The 20,261-nt window shown below is 43.1% G+C and overlaps 1 protein-coding gene across 2 annotated transcripts in view; it reads left to right on the top strand.

Moving 5' to 3' along the window:
• Positions 1-20,261, top strand: part of zbtb46 (zinc finger and BTB domain containing 46) — a 60,096-nt gene that overhangs the window by 8,898 nt on the left and 30,937 nt on the right. Inside the window, exons 2-4 of one of the 2 annotated variants that reach the window (XM_025901962.1) lie at positions 12,128-12,351; positions 12,479-12,803; positions 12,842-13,417. In XM_025901962.1, coding sequence (XP_025757747.1) covers positions 12,166-12,351; positions 12,479-12,803; positions 12,842-13,417 — 1,087 coding nt within the window. In that variant the 5' untranslated portion in view covers positions 12,128-12,165. Of the gene's footprint in view, positions 1-12,127; positions 12,352-12,478; positions 13,418-20,261 lie in introns of those variants that run through there. The other variant, XM_025901961.1, reaches the window with a different exon arrangement.

Genomic DNA, 20,261 nt, shown 5'->3' with positions numbered 1-20,261 from the left:
TGACTAATACCTGTGGTGATACCCTATGTCATGTACTAAACACTTAAGTCTTGTGGACTTAACACTAAGTGTCTAGTTCTCCAGAAGTCCACTAAGCAGTGCAGTAGATGAGAAACCTAATGAGTCTATACTGACGGTTTTCCATACTCCCTCCTTCTTCTTTTGCAGCTTCAAGGCTACTTTTTTCCACCTCCTTCCATTTCTGTTGCTTTTGTATTAGTTCCCTGTCTCTCCTCCTCTCTTTCCGTTCTCTTACATCTCCTGTCTCCCTGCCTCTTTCTTACCCTTCACTGTCTCTTTTCTGACTCCAAAATGCGAGTCTCTCTATATTTAGATACTCTTCTCCTCTCCCCTTGATTTCTCTCCCTTTATCTCACCTCCTTTTTTTTTCTGCCGTTGAAGGACAGATTTGCAAAAGCACTCCAAGATTCATCAGTGTTGTATAGCAGCTGCTTTTTGATCAGCTTGATGAGTGACAACACAGCCCCGGGCTATTATATACAAATGTGTTTTTATAAACGCTTCGCTCACTATATGTAAATCACAGAGCTGCTCAGTAGTACAGTTAGTTTTGGGAGTTAATATTGTATGTCGAGTGCTAAGCTAATACAGTACGATGATGTGTTGTTGTTTTTTCTTTAAATTTCTTGTTTTGTGTGCGCTCCAGAGTGTTTGTGAATAAGATTAGCAGGGAGTAAAGTCTCGTAATATTTGCTCAGGGGGATGCAGGGTGTGCCTGTTGAACTTGTGAGTACACACTTAAGCTGTCGTGGGTTTTTTTTTTTTTGCTCCCCTCTTTGCGTGAGCTCATTGTAAGCTGTGGCCCAGTGTGGATTTGAGAAAGATGCCTCTGTTTGCTGTCTGACAGAGCGACAGTCTCACCAAGTTACCCTAACACACACAGACACACTTTCTGGACGCCCGCCTCGGCACCAGATAGCGACTGGCCACCAGCAGTGAGTCACCATCATTCAGTCATTCAGCTGTACATCGAAAAACCACACACTCGAACAAACAACAATTAGCTTTCGGCTGTCAGACATTTCAGACGTGTAGTCCTTAAGGCCTACTATACAACGCGATCTTTTTTTTTCTTTTCTTTTCTTTTTTTACGTTGTCTTCCTCCTCTCCTGGTAACCCTTTGTCTCATTTCCTCCTCACTGTTCACTTGCTTTATGCGTGTATATGTGTGTGCTTGTGTCCTAGTGTGTGTTCTTGCCTGAGACCTTTGGAGCTGGTGGCTGCAGTGACTGTTTTAACAGCTCGGGAACAGCCTGCTTGTGTTCTTTGTGGTGCAGTCATGTACAGTCGTGTCTAGCTGAGTCGTGACAGGTTGCTTTTTTGCTGTGACAGGTTTTGTGTTAAGACCTATGAGAGGGTCTGGACAACCACACACACACATTTGCACGCACACACACCGAGTGGCTCGCTGGCATGGAGAGAAAGAGAGAGAGAGAGATCAGAGTAAGTGTTAAATGTGAGTTGTGAGCCAGTCCGTAGCCTTATATTGTCATCATCACTCTGGCCACAAAGCCATTTGGTGCTTTTGAAAACAGAACTGAGATTTGCCAAAATAAGAGAAACTAGAGGAGACGAGACAAGGGGATATAAAAACAAGCCCAGGGGAGAAGAGTACAATAAATGAAAATTATGCCTTTTAAACAACTTGAGTCATAATTTTTGTAATTTTATTTCGTTTGGGCTTTATTGTGACAGGATGGTTTGAGAGTGGACGAGAAAGTTTAAGCGGGGTGAAGACACGCAGCAAATGGCTCGGCGTAGAATCAAATCTTGGCCTCTGCAGCACATATTTTACCTGCTCAACCCAGTGAGCACCCTACTGTAGTTTTGTTTTATAGTAGCTGCTGTAGTCAAACTCATTCGTGGGTAGAAGTCAAACAGCAGAATCTGTTGCTTCTTTTATGTCGAGTTTTGGACAAGCTTAACCTTTTGTACAAATAAACATATATATATATTTATATATATGGGAACTTGATGTGCAACATATCACTGAAATGAAAATTGAACAGGTCGCAAAAGTTAAAGAAAGTCCAACAATAATATCATCCAATAACTCTCTAGAGTTGAAATTTTGAAGTTTAAAGTATTTCACCGAGAGCCCTAGAAAGGGTTAATGCTACGGCACCCAACACCACTTTTGTTATTCTTTTTCTATGTTTGATGTGGAAGTACAGTATTTAACTCCCTGCTCAGAGTCTAGGTTGGATGATATGTTAAATGTTTCCAACTGGGCGCTGTCAGTTCAAAAACTGGCGACTGCCAATATATTCACAAAGGTGTGAATGTGGTGTGGTGTGTGTTTGTGTGTGTGTGCAGGGAAGCCCTACACCCATATGCACTTGCTTGTTGTAATCAAAGCAAAATTTCCTCTCAAGTATTTGTTTGGTTTGAAACTGGACAAAACCAGCAACCTTTGGGGGTCCAAGCAGAAGCTATAAGATGTTAGGAGTCTTTGTACACTTTAACTAAACAACCTTATATGTTATTAAATGATCAGTATCTCCAACCAGTAACGCGTGACGGTTGTTGCTTCTGTTAGCTCGCATGCTTGTCTGACATGAGAACAGAGACTTTCACACCGGTTCTTTGTTGTGCAGTACTTAACATCAACTATACAATGCCAGGTCTCCGCGGTGCTAGATTTGCCGTTCAGAATCTCGCTTTCAATCTGTCAGTGTCTGTGTACAACTGCAGCTCGACACAACAAAAAGGAGACACTGCGCAGCTATTCAGCAGTCGCATTTTACAAGTTAGGTATGTACCAAGAGGCAGGCGGCTAGATCGGCAGAATAAAGAGACAAAAGCATAAGCAACAAATATCAAGTCTGAAAAAAAAAACAGCCAACACTAACAGAGCCCTAAATTCAAAGTCATCAGGGGTCTTTGGGATGAACTTAACCCTCAGCTGCGAGTCAGTAAGTGTTAGTGTCGTGATGGTCGCAAATCATTTGTTTGCAGGGAACAAATCTCTTAAAGGAATTATACATTCTCTACTCTTACTGCACAAGCAACTTGTTGTTTTTCTTCCACTTCTCTGTCGAACATATAAAATCAAATCAGCTTCACTCACCAGCTATGGCCAGTAACAGCCAATGATGCATGCTGTAAGCTAGCATATGATTGGCTAAGAACTAAACCTGGGACTAAGAGGATAAGCTTACAATGAATAAACAGGGGCTGAGAGCCGGGAACTGATGGAGTTGGTGAGTTAGTGGGTGAATGAGAGCCTCAGATAGGCTACCTCTTGGTTACGACAGAGTGAGGGACGCATGCCGGAAATAATCACTGCAGTATACTGATGCAGTGACAGGAGTGAGGTGGTGACTGAACCACAGCAAATATTTTAGGCAAATAGAAATTAACCACGCCCCCCTCACAAAAAAAGTGAAATTTCTCCCATCACTAGTAACTGACCTTACTAATGCTCTTTTACCAAATGGAAGTAAATCCCTGCAGCTCGTTTCCAAAATCATGTGGAAAGCCATTTCAGTAAAGCGGAGACTGAGGTGTTCACTAAGAACATTTAATGTTACATGTGTTGTGATCTGGCATCCACATATTTATGCAGTTATGCAGTACAATTGGTCAAAGTTTAACTTGAAAGTCTGTTAGCAAAAGCTGTCTTCAAGTGCTCGTCTGCATAGTTTTCTTTTTCTTTTTTTTTGCTTCAGCTTGTGTTCCTTCCCCTGTATGACACACATGTAGAGATTTTGCAGTGATGGGTGTAATGTTATTTTTTTCAATAGGAATCATTCGGATTGAAAATACAGAAATAACCTTGGTGTTTATAAAGAAAGAGGGAACATTTTTCTGTTGTAGCAGTCCAGATAATGTACTACTCTCCCTCGTGAGGAATGTAAAAGACATGATGCATTTGTGATCCATCAGAATACTCTTTTTCTTAAACAAAGGTTTCAAGAAGCCATGGACTAATCCTGCTATTAGACAATGCCAAACCTTAAAACCTGCACGTCCCATAAATTTCCTCAGACTATCAGGGGGTTGTGACTCAGCAGATGAGTCTCTGAACTATTCCAGTCATGAAACTTGGGTTTCACACCAACAGACCACATAAGGTGATGTGATCATTCTCACAAGTGACCTTCCCCCACCACCCCACCCCCATCTCTAATGCCACACTTATACCACTTGTCTCCACCCACCTGAAAAACCATAAACGAACACTTCCTGTTGGTGATTTCACTTCCACGTACACCGCAAACGTTTTTCACAAACCAGTAGCCTTTTCCCGTCTTTACCTGCACATGCATCGCAGGTGATTGTGCGACAGATTCTGGAAGATTCTAGCACTGGCTGTTAGATATTTGAATGATACCTGCTCATTTGCAGCAATTTATTTATCAGGGTGCTCCCTCTGTCTGGCTAGTCCCCGTCCCCTTTCTGTTAATGACAGCGTGTATGGAAGAAAAGACGCGCTGTCTGGGGATCTGCTCTCATCCTTTCACCCGCTTCATATCCTCCCTTTCCTTTTCGTCTATCCTTGCCTCCTTTATTTCCAGCTCTTGCTTGTTTCTCCCTGTCCTCTCACCTTTCCTCCCTCCGGTATAGCCCTCTTTCGTTGTATTACAGTCCCTGGCCGCCGCCTCCACCCCCCAAGCCTTGCGCTTCTCCCTCCCACTCCCTCCCCCCCTCTCCTTTCATTTTGGGTTCTCCGACAGTAGTAATGAGATGTTTCATTATTTGCATTTCACAGCTTTTAATAGAGGGAGAATTTAGGCTAAGCCCCGGGTCGTCAGTCAGGGAGTTACCATGGGAGACATAGCAGGCTTAGGGGCCTAGAGAGAAAGATAGCCCAGAAACTACATTCACATACAGACACACACACACACATCTTGGAGTGTGAAGGAGGAAGACATTGGAAAGAGACAACAGAGAGATGGTCACATGGATCTTCTCACCCTTTTTTAAAACTCTAAAATATTAAGTAGTGTCACAGCTTGCAAGGCATTTAAGGTGACGTTGAAACCCAGCCAGGGTATTTAAGCTAAAGGACATCAACAGCAGTGTGTTTGAGTCACACCTCTTTCCCGGTCACTCCGGGATGATCCCAGTCCATCCTTACTATGACCGGATTTCCATCAGATCACTCTGGGCTTAACACCTGCCTGGCTGAAGGTGAGAATGCATGGTGCCGGAAAACGTCTGGAGCTGCTTAACCGTATAGATCAGTGGGACGGAGGGATGGGAGGGTTGTAGAGGCTGATGTTTTTGGATGTGCAAAAAAATCTCCAAAAACAATAAGAAGTACAAGGAGCTGCATGAAAGTCTTCAGGTGAAAATAAGGGAGGTGCGGGTATTGTTTTTGGTCAGTGTGTGCGAGGTGTGACCAAGGATGGAAGAGCAAGGGATGAAGGGAGTTTTGCTAAGTCTCCCTAAGCCTCCTGGATCCTCTTTGGTCCCTCTCCACATGACATGGCTATCCTTCTTTGAGTCAATCTCTTCCTCCACCTTGGCTCCTTGGATGCCGGCCAGTGAAACAGAGAGCGGGCAGAGAAAGGGAGAGTGAGGTAGAGGTGCAAAATGTGGCACGATTAGAGCTGGTGGGGAAGGTGGAGAAAATAAAGGTGGACAGATGGAGGGCGTGTGATAAAAGAAACAAGGGAGACGGAAAACACAGAAAACCTACAGGGAGATTTAAAGAAGTCAGAAACTGAGATAAAATGACAGAAAAGACATTAGCAATAGTTTTTTTTTTCAACTGACAATAAAGGAAAAAGAAGCTAAGAACAAGCCGGCTAATAGCTTTGTTGTTTTATTTTTTTTTCTAATTGCTTGCATGCCTGCCTGGGCCTGGCTCTGTGTCATATGCATGTGTTTGAGTATGTGTGTGTTATTTTTGTTCGTGCCCGCCTTGTTGATGGACTGCCACCCTGGCTTGTCCCGGAAGGCTGCCAGCTCCGTCGGATTGGGGATTAACCCCGGGATAATGGCCTTGATGCCCAGTTGAGTGGAAGCAAAGCTGTTTAAAAAATATTGGCTGCCTGAGTCACTCTCCCCTCTCTTCCTGTCTCCCCCTCTTTCTATCTTCTCTCTCCATCGTTCTAGCCTTGGCATTTCTGTGATTCTCTGCTCTAGCTCTTTTTTTTCTCTCTCTGTTTTTCAGTGGTCTTTATCTCTTCCATTCTCATCTCTCCAGCTCTACGTTTTTTTCCCCCTGTCTCCCTTTTGACTTTTCACCTTGCTCCGTTTTCGCCTAACCTCGTCCCGCGTTCACCGCGACCTCTTATAGGCCCCTCATTTGTAAAGTGTTCGGCGAACATCACTAACACTCATCACACATTCAGTTTTACATTGAAAATAATAAACCTTGAAATTCAAAAGAACTTTTGTTTTGTTTTGTTTTGTTTTTAAGTAGTGGAAGCAGTAGATTTGAAACTAGAAAGTAACAGCTGCCCTGTGCCACATGTGTATGTAAGAACAGTGCCTCTATTGTTCAGCCGAATATCATTTTAATTCCCTCTATGCATGTTCTAATTTGTTCCAGTACTTTTCTCTCATTACGCAGAAAAAAAAGAGTCCACTCACATTCAAATAAACAAATTCTTACTTCCTCTTATTTTTGTCGGTATTAGTGTCAAAAAGCCACGTAATATAAACAACTTATTTTCATTCTACTTTGTTTGAAAGGTTAACACAGCGCGGAATCATTCAGTTCAGACCTGCCACCTCGGTTCCCTTTTCCACAGAAACTGCCTGCTCTGATATGATAGTGTGATGGTGCAAGTCAGTACTAGAAAATATGCAAAAAGGAGCGTGTTGCCTTTTTAGCTTAACTGATAAAATTTTGTAGCTCAGGCATGAAGCCGGGGTGGTTGACAGCATAAATGCCAGCTCTTGGCTACCGAGTCCCGCTTTGATATTCCTTCTGCCTACCTCCTTATATTCATTCACTTCTTCAATCTCTGGCCAGTTTCTATTGCATCCTCCCCTGCTGATTGTCAAAGACAGCGCCAAGATAATGATAGGGATGTTAAACGGGGGGAATTCAGTGTAATAAGGCCTGCTTTTGTTTATGAATTAAATGAATTGATCTTGTATTAGTAAAGATAAGCGATCTATTGCAGCACTGTGCCCTTTGGCAGTGTGTTTCAAAGCTGCATGTATTCTGTAATCTGTGCTGAACAGAATATTATTGTGAACATAAGTCTAATATTCGATGTCGTTTAGCTGCCGTTGGTCTCCACAGACTCTTGAAAGAAATATCTGCAACAACAATGTAAATGCAAAACACAGAAAAGTGGTGTAAATGAACCAAAAGAATTTTATACGTGCAAAAACAAGTTCACGCTGGACTTTAAATGTTTTTTAAATGTTTTCACTCTCATGATTTTATCAGTTTTGTTTTTTTTCCTCTTGATTTATTAATGGCTTTATTTATTTATGTGGCCACTCAAAATGGGGGCTGTGTGAACTCTGTGTTCACTCGGTTTGACATGCCGAACTCATTTTATCAAATAATGAGCTGAATTGTTACATTTGTCGAGCAGAAGGCCACAATTTGAATTTGGAGTGATTAGCTGAGGGTGGCGGTTTTGCGAGCAGCACATTGGCCACTTAATGATAATTTGCCCTGACCAACTGGAAATCCTTTAATTCAAAATAAATACAACTGCAAACTGCCCAGATAGCGCTAACATGCACATGAAGGAATTTTAAAGCCAGTTAATCTGTGTACCTGCTGACAGGAATGTTAATGACGCCTGAATCAACAGACACCAAAAGTAAAAGTGTGCTTTTGAGCGAGTTGTATTTGCTAAAATATGTCGTGCAATCCCATATTATCACCCTGTGCGAAGATGTTGCACATGTTGTAACTTCTTCATCCAGAGTGATGTGCGAATCCCTCGTGGAATCTCAGCGTTGGCCTGCCGTGAAAGCTCTGTGTTAAACCCTAGTACAAACAAAGTATCGCTCTGCCTTTGATCCACAAGGACCTTGCGCTCCGTCTCCCCTCGGTCCTGTGCGGTCAAGGAGGCAGAGAAGTGGCTCGGAGGGACAGGCTGCATTAAGAGAAACAGAAGAAGGAGGAAGCCCCATTCTCTCACTCCATCACACGTCTCATCTCTTTAGTCGTCTGGCCGGGGCCTAAAGTGACTTTGCCGTGATGTGACCAGGACAAACCGGGTGTGATGCCATGACGGCTCTGCTAAGCGTGTGAACGTGGGTGTTTTTAGTTCTTGCATGTGTATTGTGTATTTAGGGGCAGGGACTGAATGTGTGTGCGTGTTTTGAGGGGAACGGGGCTCTTGATTTTGTGTGCGCGCGCGTGTGTGTGTGAAGAAAGGAGGGGTTAAGGAGGACAGTCACTTTTGATTTGGCCTCAGAAGGGTGACAGGGACTTGGAGCTCCAGTGGCATGCTTTACTGAAACAATCTTCTCTGACCTCAAACAGGCGCACACAGACTGTCAGCCTGCCTCCTGATGACTTGTTCCTTGCTTCTTTTTTTTATTATATATTTTTCACTTTTGCAGTGAAATTTCATAGAAGGATGAAAAGCTTTTTCTTCCTGCTGTGTGACATCCTGAAAGCAGGCTTTAGTTTCTGTAGCCTTGGTGAGACTGCTAATGCTTTGGATGAGACGCAAAAGTCTCTGGCTCGCTCTCTGTATGGCTGATTGTTTGACAAGTTCATTTTACCTTGCCTTCCAGTCTTGCATCAGATACAGTATATTTGAAAAAAAAAGTAATGCTTTAATATAACTGGCTGTACTCATATTGTAGAAGGGATGGGTTTTGGTCTTGGTGATTCTGGGGTAAAAAGGCGGAGATCTTTGAGGAAGAGAAAGCTACTATGAACACGATGTTTACATGTAGCTCGGGATTGGTTCCTCTGGAAAAGGGGTCTTTGACTGGAGGGATTTGGACATGCTGAAATTAAACAAGCCAATTAGGCAAGCAAAGAGTTTAGAGGTCAAAGCGCTCTCCATTAAAGCTGCTTTTCTCTACCTAACGACTAACTCAGTATGTCTCGAGTCTGTTGAGGCAATAAATCTGATTATACCTCTCCCTTTCTTTCTCTTTTTCTCTCAGTCACTGCTGTTTGGGGGTTTTTCTTGTTTTACACTCCACTGGTTGCTGCTTTTGGTAAATCTAAGGCATCATTTAACATGTTTTGGGGTGCAATTCTAGCTGCGCGCTCACATTACATTCAACCAAACTCAATGACACTTTTTTTTTGTACCTGGTCTATTGTATCAGAGCAGTACCACAGGGCCATTATCATTAGATCTATGGACATCCATCACAGCAGAATATGAAAAGTCGCAACTATACGCTGATAAGGATTGTAAGCTGTATTTAAAATAAGTCAAATCAAATTACCATCACATTTTTTTCCCCCTCATCTCGTGGTGCGTAGCACTGATGCACGATATCTGTGTCAGACGTTTCTGACTTCTCTCAGTTATAGATGTGCAATGAATTTTGTTACAAACTGATTCCTGCACAGGCTGTAACTAATGGTTATTTTCATCACCTGCTAATCTGCCGGCTTTTTCAACTTAGACGTTAATCCCTCTCTCTACACATAATAATGAACCTTCCTATAGTGCAATTTTAGAAAGTCCAAGGTGATTCTTAAGATGTCCTTTGTCCAACTTTGATTTTAAAACCCAGAGAAATTTTGGTTAGTGTGACAAAGAAACACATTGAAATCTCACACAGACTTTTAAAAAATTAATTTCTTTCTCTTTTTTTTCATGTTACTCATTCAGTCGAGAGCTCATCTTTGTAACACAGACGGAAACAGAGAGCTGGCTGATCCTAAATGTGTGAGCGAAGACATTATTGCTCCACCTGATGACTTGCTACAGCTGACTTCCTCTAAACTACCAACAAATCTATGTCTGAAATGGTGCTGACCGCTGCTGAACGGTGTGTGTGTGTGTGCTGTACAGTGACCCTTTATTTCTCCATCCATGTTGGTTGAGAGAAAAAAACCAAGGCACAGAAATCAGAGGAATATGTCTCAGTGAATAAATGACTCCTTTTGTGTTTTATGTGGCTCTGAGAGCAAGTCTATCTTATAGACTTGTCTATACAATTGGATGTGCCAGTGGCCCTGAGAGAAGAAGGGCAGAGGGATGAGGAGCAGAACAGCTATGTCTTTAAAGCCGCTCGGTTTGTCCTCAGAGGTGAGAGGTGAAGACTCTCAATACCTCTATCAGAGCAATGCAGAAAGGAAAGAATATTTCAAGGTTAAACTGCCAATAGATTTTTTCTGAGAAATGTGTGAGCTGGTGGATAAAAGCATTGCGTCAAAACTTGCCTTTTGAGACTTTGAGGGACACTGTTATTCTACCTTCACATCCAACTTTCTTCCTCCTCGCAGTTTTTTTCCTCTGACAAACACCAATCACAGCGAAAGGTTTTGAGCTTGCTTTGCATTGATTGTTTTTTTTTCTACTTGTGCAAGGCAGGCTTCACTAGTTGTCACCATCACTCCATCCACTTGTCCACTGCTGTTCATAGGAGGTGTGTTTGTCCAAGTGGACGTGGGAGACACTGTGGATTTATCTGATCTTACAAGCCATCAGGTTGAGCAGAGCTTTGCTAAACATGACCTGAAGTGTGCCGGCCCCCGAGCAAACGCTGCTGTCACCTTGGCCAACCCGAGCTGTCATCTCTTAGAATGGCCCATGAGAGCTGACAGCTGTGGCGTTCCCAAAACAAATCACTGCTGCGTTTGGTAACACTCTGCGTCCCCACGATTTAGCCCTCACCGAGACAAGAGCAGGAGCGGCGGCTGCTAATGCTCTGGCTAATGTACTGCCTGCATGTGTGGGTCTTCTTCTTCCTCTCTCTCCCTCTCTCTCTCTCTCTCTCTCTCTCTCTCTCTGTGCATGTACATGTTTGTATTTGAAAAATCTTAATGTGGTTTCTCTTTGTTTTCCCGCCACCTTCTTCCCTGGTTCAACATAACGATGTTCATGTCTCTCTTTGTCTCCTTCTTCACTCCCCTCACTATGGCCTTTTCCTGCAGCGCTTCTCCAGTGTTTGAGCTCGCAGTACATCTTATGTGTCACCTAACCTGTGCACAGCAGGTTATAATGTTTCATCTACATTCAAAGGAAAAAAATGATTAAAAAAAAAACAAAAAGACAAATCAGAAATTGCTATTTGTGTGGCTAAAAGTAGAATCTCACTTATGAGAGAAGAGATTGTAAACATTCAAGTCGTGAGCTTTTTTATGGCATTTAATTTGCAAGAGTAACAATAAAATATGACAGTCTTCCTGTTGTACCACCATGAAAGTTAGATCTTTGTTCCCTGAGCCACTCCACAATTTGTCATTAAGGGTCCTTTCTTTGTAGTTTTAAAACAAAAAAAACCCTCAGTGTTCGCAAACCTTGACTGAACCGTGCAAGATCACAAACACTGAGGTGAAGGTTCAAGAGTGGATTTCTGTCTTAACTAGACAGCTGATTGAATATTCATAGTCAAAGGGAAATGAGAAAAAATAAATAAATAAAACAAATAGGAACCGAGGCTGTTTATTGATATATGTAATGGTGAAGTGGTCCGTACTAAATGAGTCTGTTTGCTCCCTCAAAAACTGTTTTGTGAAAGTGTTACACTTTTTAACTGACATTTTTAATGAGCTTACACCTGCTCTCTCTCTCTCTCACACACACACACACACTCACACACACACATTCGCAGCCACACACACTCCCACACACACATAAATGTACCTGTCAGACACGGTTTAAACACAGAGAATTTTGACTATTTGTTACTGGGCTGTTTTTAGACATCAAACTACAGCATTTGAGATGTGGTTTCCATTGATGTCAGGTTTTTTTTTTTTTATGTCACAGTCATTACTGATATATCCTTACCCTGGCTCATCTATAAAAGAGTGGTTCAGTTAAATTCACTTTTTTTTTCTCCCCCGTTACATGAAAATTAAATAAGGTTTGCAAAAATGGATTAGATTCTATTGCTGCTATATATACATATTTATCTATTTCTCTGCATTGCAGAAACCAGATGTCCGTACTGTACATTTTAAATGGTACACTTAAAATATTTTGATATGTTTTGCAGATTTAGTTGACTGATTGTGCATAATTTAATTTTCCAGCAGATGTTTGGAGGAGAGGCTTTTGTTCAGCTACACAGATGAACAACAGGAAGGAGGACATGGAGATCTCGTCTCACTACCGTCAGCTCCTCAGAGAGCTCAATGAGCAGAGGCAGCATGGCATCCTTTGCGATGCCTGTGTCATTGTGGACGGAAAGATCTTCAAAGCTCATAAGAATGTCCTCCTGGGATCGTCACGCTACTTTAAGACTCTTTACTGCCAGGTAAGAGACCTCGTTGGGGCAAAAAAATGATCTTTTACAGATATTTTTTCTTTATAGCATGAGGTAAATACATTTTTTTTTTTCTGAAAAACCACTGCTGTTAATACTCCTTCTTATAACCCTCCAGGTTAAAAAAGGGGCAGAGCCTCACCACCAGACTACTGTCACTCATCTGGACATTGTCACAGCAACAGGCTTCAAAGCCATCCTGGACTTCATGTACTCGGCGCACCTTGCTCTCACCAGTAAGAATGTGATTGAGGTCATGTCAGCTGCCAGCTACCTGCAGATGACAGATATTGTCCAGGCTTGCCACAGCTTCATCAAGGCTGCACTAGATATCAGCATCCGCTCAGAGATGGCTGACGAGCTGGCTGACTTTGAAATGGGCGCTGTGGCTGCTGCTGGCCTAGGTGGAGGCGGGGGCGTCGGAGGTGGTGGAGGAGGAGCTGGTCTACCAGGGGCAGGGGTGTTGCAGGAGCTGGTTTAGGAGGCGGAGGGGGCATAGTGGGCATGGCGTCTGAAGCCCTTGCTTCCATCATGTCTGGTCGCAGCACCTCTCCTTGGCTGGCGCGCCGGACCAGCCCGGCCAACTCTTCTGGGGACTCAGCCATCGCCAGCTGCCATGAGGGCGGCAGCACGTATGGAAAGGAGGACCAAGAACCACCTAAGAGCCATGAGAGCCAGGAAGAAGCCTGCCATGACTCCCAGCCCGCATGGCCTCATGACTATCGACCTGGCATCACTGTCAAAGAGGAACAGGTATCCCCTGCCTCCTCCTCTCATCCCCGGGACACTCCCAGGGGGGCAGCCCAAAGCCAGGCAGAGCAAGGGACTGGGGGACCTGGTGGAGGAGGTGGAGAAGGGCCCTGGCAACCTCTGTCGGGATCAGGGCGAAGGAAGAACAGGAAGAACAAGGACACAGTCAGACATATTACCCAGCAGGCTGAGAGGAACTGGGACCGCGAGCGGGACAGAGAGAGAGAAAGAGACAGTAGGCCTGGATCTCCTCTGCCCTCCATGCTGGCTGTAGCTGGATGGAACTACAATGGGCAGGATATCCCAGGTAGGATTGGCAAGCTTAGAACACTTTCTCCTATTTGTGGAAAGTTTAAAAGCAGTAGTAGTGAAAACAAACAAGGTGTCTTCAGGTCAGAAATGTGGTCTTTAGATTATCAGGTCAACAGAACAACAGCAGATGGAATTAAAGTGAACGGGCTCTCAAAACTGGTAGGATGGAGGGAGGCCAAAGAAAGCCCTTTGTGGTGCTGATTTGATGACTTTGAGGCTTTAGGGTGTCCTGGAGTTGCTAGAGTTTTATAATGCTGGTCCCTACTTAGTTAGTTATCCAGTCATGTAATTAGTGATTACTGGTGAGATAATAAGATCAGGTTAGATAATTGGGTGAGAGTGTCACCTAACACCTAACTGTAGCAAAATCTAATTTATCTTTTAAAAGCCATCTTCTAACCAACAGACCAGTAGATGTGTTGGAGCAATTAAATTGCTTTGTTGACTTTATGTGCATTAGAGTGTGCATGACACTTTACAATACGGTGCATTAGTGCCTAATACTTTGATTCCTGCATGCGTATTTCAATGCATGTCAGCTATCCACAGTTTACTAGTATAAAATGACCTCTTTTCCTCCTCCGGGGTTGAGATTAGCGAGCTTATACACTAACGTGTTAGGCCTAAGATGATTATCTCAAATCTTGGAGGTGTGAGGTGAAGCCTGGGTAAATGCAGATGGATAATGAAATCCTCTCCTTACTGCAGTTTATGTAAGCCACACTCCCACATAAACAAGCAAATGCATATGCAAACACACTCATGAACACATATTTATTTTGAGAAAGCCTGTCTTGATCCTCGGCCTTGTGTGTTTAGTGAATTCCTTTAGACTAAAACTTATACATGAAAAACTTACCTGTCTGTGTGTGTGTTCGTTCACCTCTGTGTGAGTGTGAGCGCGTGTGTGTATGTCTATGTGGAGCCCAAGGCGTCGATAGGTAGATCATTAAAAGTAAGGGAAGCTAATCCTGGGCGCATTAAGGGAGTTGGCTGTGAAATGGGCACACGCGTCGCGCAGCGAAAGAAAACAGGATAATTGAATTGACCTGGGTCACTGCACGGATTACCAGCGCGTCCTCGCCATCCCAAGCTCCTCCCCTCTCTCTGGGGTTTAGGGAAGGACCTTCTGGAAAGGGCGAGAGGAGGGAAAAGGAAGAGAGAGTGGCAGATGAGAGGGGTAATGAGAAGGAAAAACGACAGAGACAAAAAGAAACGCACGTTGGAGAGTGCGTCAGGCTGCGTATCTCAAAGTCTCCTAAGCAAGGTTATTGCAGTTACTAAAGCTAAAACTGAGAGTGGATATGAAAAACAAAAAAACGTTTTCACAAACTGAAATGGAAATTAAAAATTATACTTTAGAAAGAAGAAGTTTAAGTTAAAGTAAGATTGAATTTGGTCAAAAGCATGAGGAGACTGAGAATTCTTCTTAATTTCTTGCCCTTGGCAAACACTGCCATGTTATAATAAAAAAGGCCTTTAAAACTAATGAAACCCACTTTGGAAATCAACAAAAAGTAAACTGATTAAATTAATAAAAATGTCCCAGGTCCCTGATTTTTTTGATTGTAGTACGGTGCCAGAACCACATGCACTCACAAGGTGAATGGCTCTATTAAGTGCCTTGGCCATAACCATGGTTCTGAGCTGTGGTGGAAAGAAGAGTTTAAGCCTGCCTGTGGTGAAGCAGCCATTAATAAGAAAGGTGTTGTCTCACCTAAAGGTTAGAGGAAGTCTAGTGTTGCTGCTGGTGTAGACTCGCCTGGTGCTCGCCAAAAGGCAACCATTTATCCTCGCTTTCACCCCGGTTTTGGGACTGGGCTCAGCATGGCGAAGAATGGAAGGATTGGGTCTCCTTCAGTTGGATGCCATTTAGCAGTAAAACATCATGTTACCAGTGGGCTTATTTGAGATTTAACAGCAGCAGTTTATATCAGGATGTGTGACACCATATTGTGTATTGAGTCAGTTTACAGTGGGTGGTGTCTGTGTGCTCAGTAAAAGTTTAGGGGATTGCTGAACAGGTTTAGTGGCCTGATATTAGTCAGGGAGCCTGTACGGGGAGTGGTGAATTGTTTTGGTTGTGGGAGTGCTCCTCTGCTTGTAATGTGTAATGTCCACAAGTTTGTTTGACAAAGTCAGGGGTAAAAATATACAGGATGTCTGTGAGCTTATGAGAGTTAGTGTTCTTAAGTCCTAAGTCCCCTTTAAGTCCAGGATTTTGTCACCTGCAGGCAAAGATCACAATCAGGAGTGAAGGGGTATGGAAAGGCCAAAGAAATAGAAAGTGATGCATGATTCTGTTACAGATTTTTCAAATATAATATTAGAAAGCGTTACAGCAAAGAGTTACGTCTGTTTTATGACAGATTCTTTGTTGCTACTTGACAAATAAAGAGCTTATAATGCTGGAACACTAAAAGCTCTAGCTGACACATAAATAATATTAATTTAAAGATGAAAACAAACAGACCCAACAAACGTAAAACATGCAGCCTATTGCTGCGATTGTTATCCCTACAAATAGAAAGCCCACGCTGCATTATTTTGATGATGTGGCCATGGCAGGTCTGCTACTGTATTCTTTAGGCAATAAAGTCTGTAATTACTGAGTCATTCATTCTTTACTTCATTAGTTTTACTGACGTGTGGGATCGAACGCAGTTTATCCCACTGCCAATTATATAAATCAGAGCAGATTTAATGTTTGCCCGATAAACGATTTTCAAGTTTTCCAAATAGTTGCCTAAGTTCCTGCTGATCGACTTATAGGCTGTTTTTTATTGTCTTTTTTGTAGGGATGATTCTGAATGGTCACATCAGTTCAAAAGAAAAAGCATACATGAAAGTATGCATAATAATGATGATGATTCATTCCATTCACTCTCACAGTAAGCCAAGACACTGCAAGCAGGCGTTAAAACAGTCACATTGAAATAAAAATGCAGACATAATAAATGTTACTAATACAACAAAGCCTGCTAAATGTCCTTATTGTGAGGTGGTAGGTTAACGGTTTAGAGTTAGTTAGTGTGGTGAGGGTGTTGTTTCATGAAGTCCAGTTGTTGCTTGCCATAAAGGGTATCCAGGAGAAAGGGCACCTTCAGTCTTAGATTAGCTTAATTGCTTCATTCTTTATTGATGAGAAGTGCCTAGACACACTCTCTCACTCTCTCTCTCTCTCTCATTCATTCATCTGTAATCAGTGTCCATGCTTTGCTATTAGAAACTCTGATATGACGCACAACCATAAGGATTTCATTGGATTATTCTCTAATATAAGGATAATGTATAGCTGCGTAAAGACTCAGTGTATTAGCGTGCATGAAAATGCCATGTGCCCGTGTTGACATAAACAGCTGCGGGAATTAGGATTTGTTTTCTTTAGATCCCCTTCCGTTGCAAGCATCTGCTCTGTTCACTTGATGTCATTATTGAGGCCAGTAAGCACTCAGCATCCTTTTCTCTCCCGTGGTAACGCTTGATCTCCGCATTTCTTACGTTCACCTTGTCTGCCGCCGCGAATGTTTGAAACATCACACGTGACGCCAGAAAAGAAACCAGCCCCGCTTACATCTCGGTGAACTGAAACATGTGTATGTTTCTTTTTTACACAATACTATATTAGAGGTGACAATTTTTGAGGAAGAGAGTTTTTAATAGTCTGTACTTCTTTTGCCTGCATACGTCTCGAACCTTTGAATAATTATCCAAGATTATTTTTAGTTTGGCCCCCGCTGCTTTGTCCAGACCTGGATTAGAAAGCTTCAGCAAATCAAAGACATTGTTTTGAATATCAGGAGTCAATTTTTTTTTCTTTTATTAATCAGTTTAGTATATTCTTCTGCGGGGCCTTGTGTCAGCCTCTCTTTGTGTAATCCACGCAGGGTGTGCAATCAGTTAATCAATTTGATGAATGTGGCAGCTGTGTTTAAAGGAGGTAAAGTTGGTAGTCTGCTAATCTTGGGCCGGTAGCTCAATCCCAGGCTCCTCTAGTCCGCATGTCAAAGTGTCCTTGGGCAAGAAACTCAACCCCAGCCCTGGCTGCCCTCGATGTGTCAGTGTGTTAGTGAGTGCGGCTGTGAGTGGTCTACAAGACTGCAGAACTGCTACGTAACTGCAGTTCGTTTGATTAAGCAATATTAAATATTTTTTTATTAACCAAGAAAGTTAACCTCAAATGTGCACATGAGAGATAATATTCCTAGCAACTCCTGAAACGTAAGATTGTGCACACTACACACAATCTCATACAGTATTTATAGATATCGCCAGACATCAGGAAGACGGCTAAGTTGTGACTATATGAGTGTCATTTTGAGACATTATGTGCCGTCTGTGCTCATTTTACTTATTTTATTAAAGTAGGTGTCACTTGTTTGGTTGGTGGATTTGGAGGCAGACGTCACCCTTTCTTCTGAACCTGCCCCCTCAGACTGAGAAGGAGCCAGAGCTGCTGAAAACACGAGTTAACGATTGATTTAAAAAGAAAAAAAATTCTTGCTGCTTTTATACTTGGGGCAAACACAAACTTGATCTTTATCCCACATAATAACGACACTGGAAATACTTTTTGCTTGTGTTTTTGCTGGTATTAAAACACACACACACACACACACACACACACACAGTGACCTTTAGTGGCAGCTTGGGGGATTTTGGCAATGGCCGGTGTGATATACACGCTCACATACACACAGCTTAGAGCATCTGATTATGTAGACGTGAACAGTTCAATCACACGTGGGCTGTTCTTTCCATTTCCCTCTAGCTGTTGCACATTGATTACATCGAGAATCTTTTTTGAAATCCAACATCTTTATCTGACTCTCTTCCTCTCTGCTCTGTGGCCTCAGAGTTCCCCTCCTAAACCACTTATTCACATTCGCTCACACATATGCCCACAAAGATGCACTAAAAAGAGTGAAATCATTTTTCCATAGAAGCTCGTCCTGTTTATTCGTGCGAGCTCTTAAGCGTTGCAGTTGGCGCTGTGTGTTTTGGCGTGCTCGAGTTCACATTTTCATCCTCTCCTGCTCCGCAGCCTCCGGGAGCCTCTCAAAATTGCCCTCTACTTTGCACTTCCGCATAAACTTTCTCTCATTTTTTTTCCCTCTTCCTCTCCCTGCGCTCCTCTCCCCAAAGTCTCGGCAGTCTAAAAGGTGAACACTTGAAATAATGAATCGGATCCCCCTTTCGCCCCCTTCCTCTCTGTATTCCAGTTAAGACTCTCCCCATAGTATTTGCACTTCATTAAACTTGAAATAGGTTTAATATTTAAAACACCATGAACAGATTTCAACCCCCACACCCTTCGCACACCTCTCCACTTTTCCCTCTCCCATCTCCTCGCTCACGGTTTAATAATCTACTCTCATATTTCGTCCCTAATTCACTCCTCCTTCATTAAAAACCAAAATAGATTTAATATTTCAGACTGTGTAGACTTAATTTTTAACCCCTTTCTTCACGGCTTAGTGTTTGACACATGATGGGTTAGATAACTACATCATGTTGAGGCCTCTCTTGTCAATCCCCCCGATTCACTTTTTCACTCATTCCAGTTCACTTTTTCTCCTGCCTCCCAGTTCATCTTTCTCATTTTTTCCGCCGTCATTCTATTATCAGTTCTGTCTCTCTGCGCCTTTGTACTGCAGGCCTCTCTCTATGCCTCTTTCTGTCTCCCCACCCTCTGTTTGCTCTGCTGCTTTGTCCTCTCTGACTGCATAGCTGATTTTGGACCTTTCCTCCCATCCTATTGACTTCTACGGCCTGTTCACCCCACCTCCTTCAGTTTCCCCCTACTCCCCTCCATCCTCTCCTTCCCCTTTTTGTCCTTTGCTACCGCACATACACAAACTCATTTGCCCCCTTGTATGGTCTTTTTTGTTCTCTGGGGAGTTGTGACAGAACACTGCAATACTCTTTTTTCCCCCCTTTTGCTCTTTCCATCTCCTTTTCAGTCCCCACTAAATTTAAAAAGAAAAAAAAGTTCCATTATCACTGTGGTAACCAATCGTTTCTCACCGCCCACCAGCCCTCTTTGTCATATGACCTCACATCCTGCTGGACATTACGGGCAGTCCACCAGCTAAAAGCCCCTTCTCCTACTCCACCACGGCATCACACCCCACACACACACACACACACACACACACACGTTCACACAATTTTTCACACTCTTGCTGTCTGTCTTTTTCTCTCACAGCACTCTCTCTCTCTCTCTCTCTCTCTCTCTCTCTCTCTCTCTCTCTCTCTGAGTTCTCAATACTGACACCTGCTCTATTTATACTTCTCTGGCTTTAAAAGAACCATTTTGGACAGGAAGCTGCCCCCTCCCCACTCTTGACCGTGGCTTTTTTCCAAAACGTCAGCACCCCCCACCTCTCTACCTCCTGCCCCTGGAACAATCCAGAGAAGGATTGCTGGGTGGAGGAGAAGAAGAAGAAGAAGGGAAGGATATTTTGCATGTGATTGTGTGTATGTTTGTGTGTGTGTGTTGTTGGAGATTGGCGGGGGGGGGGTTAAAGATTAGCCATCCCACCTTTAGTAAACTTGGGTCGTGCCAGCACGTGTGCTTTAGTCAACCACAGCCCACACACAACCTGTAGACTCTCACCCACTAAAGCGCGGGTATGTAAACGCATACATGCAACAGCTGGAATCGTCTTCTAAAATGTTCTGTAGTATAATTCCAATATCTCACTTCAAAATATGGCCAAATAAACCCCCCCCACACACACACGCGCACCACACACAAACATCTTGGCATTGATCACACAGGTCTCAGAATTAAACTACCCAGAATGCATCCTGACAGGATGTCCTGTTGGCACGAT

Source organism: Oreochromis niloticus, linkage group LG20, assembly GCF_001858045.2.
Source record: "Oreochromis niloticus isolate F11D_XX linkage group LG20, O_niloticus_UMD_NMBU, whole genome shotgun sequence".
Classification (NCBI taxonomy): domain Eukaryota; kingdom Metazoa; phylum Chordata; class Actinopteri; order Cichliformes; family Cichlidae; genus Oreochromis; species Oreochromis niloticus.
The sequence above is the reverse complement of the archived record's forward strand: the minus strand, read 5'-3'. Positions and strand labels throughout refer to the sequence as shown.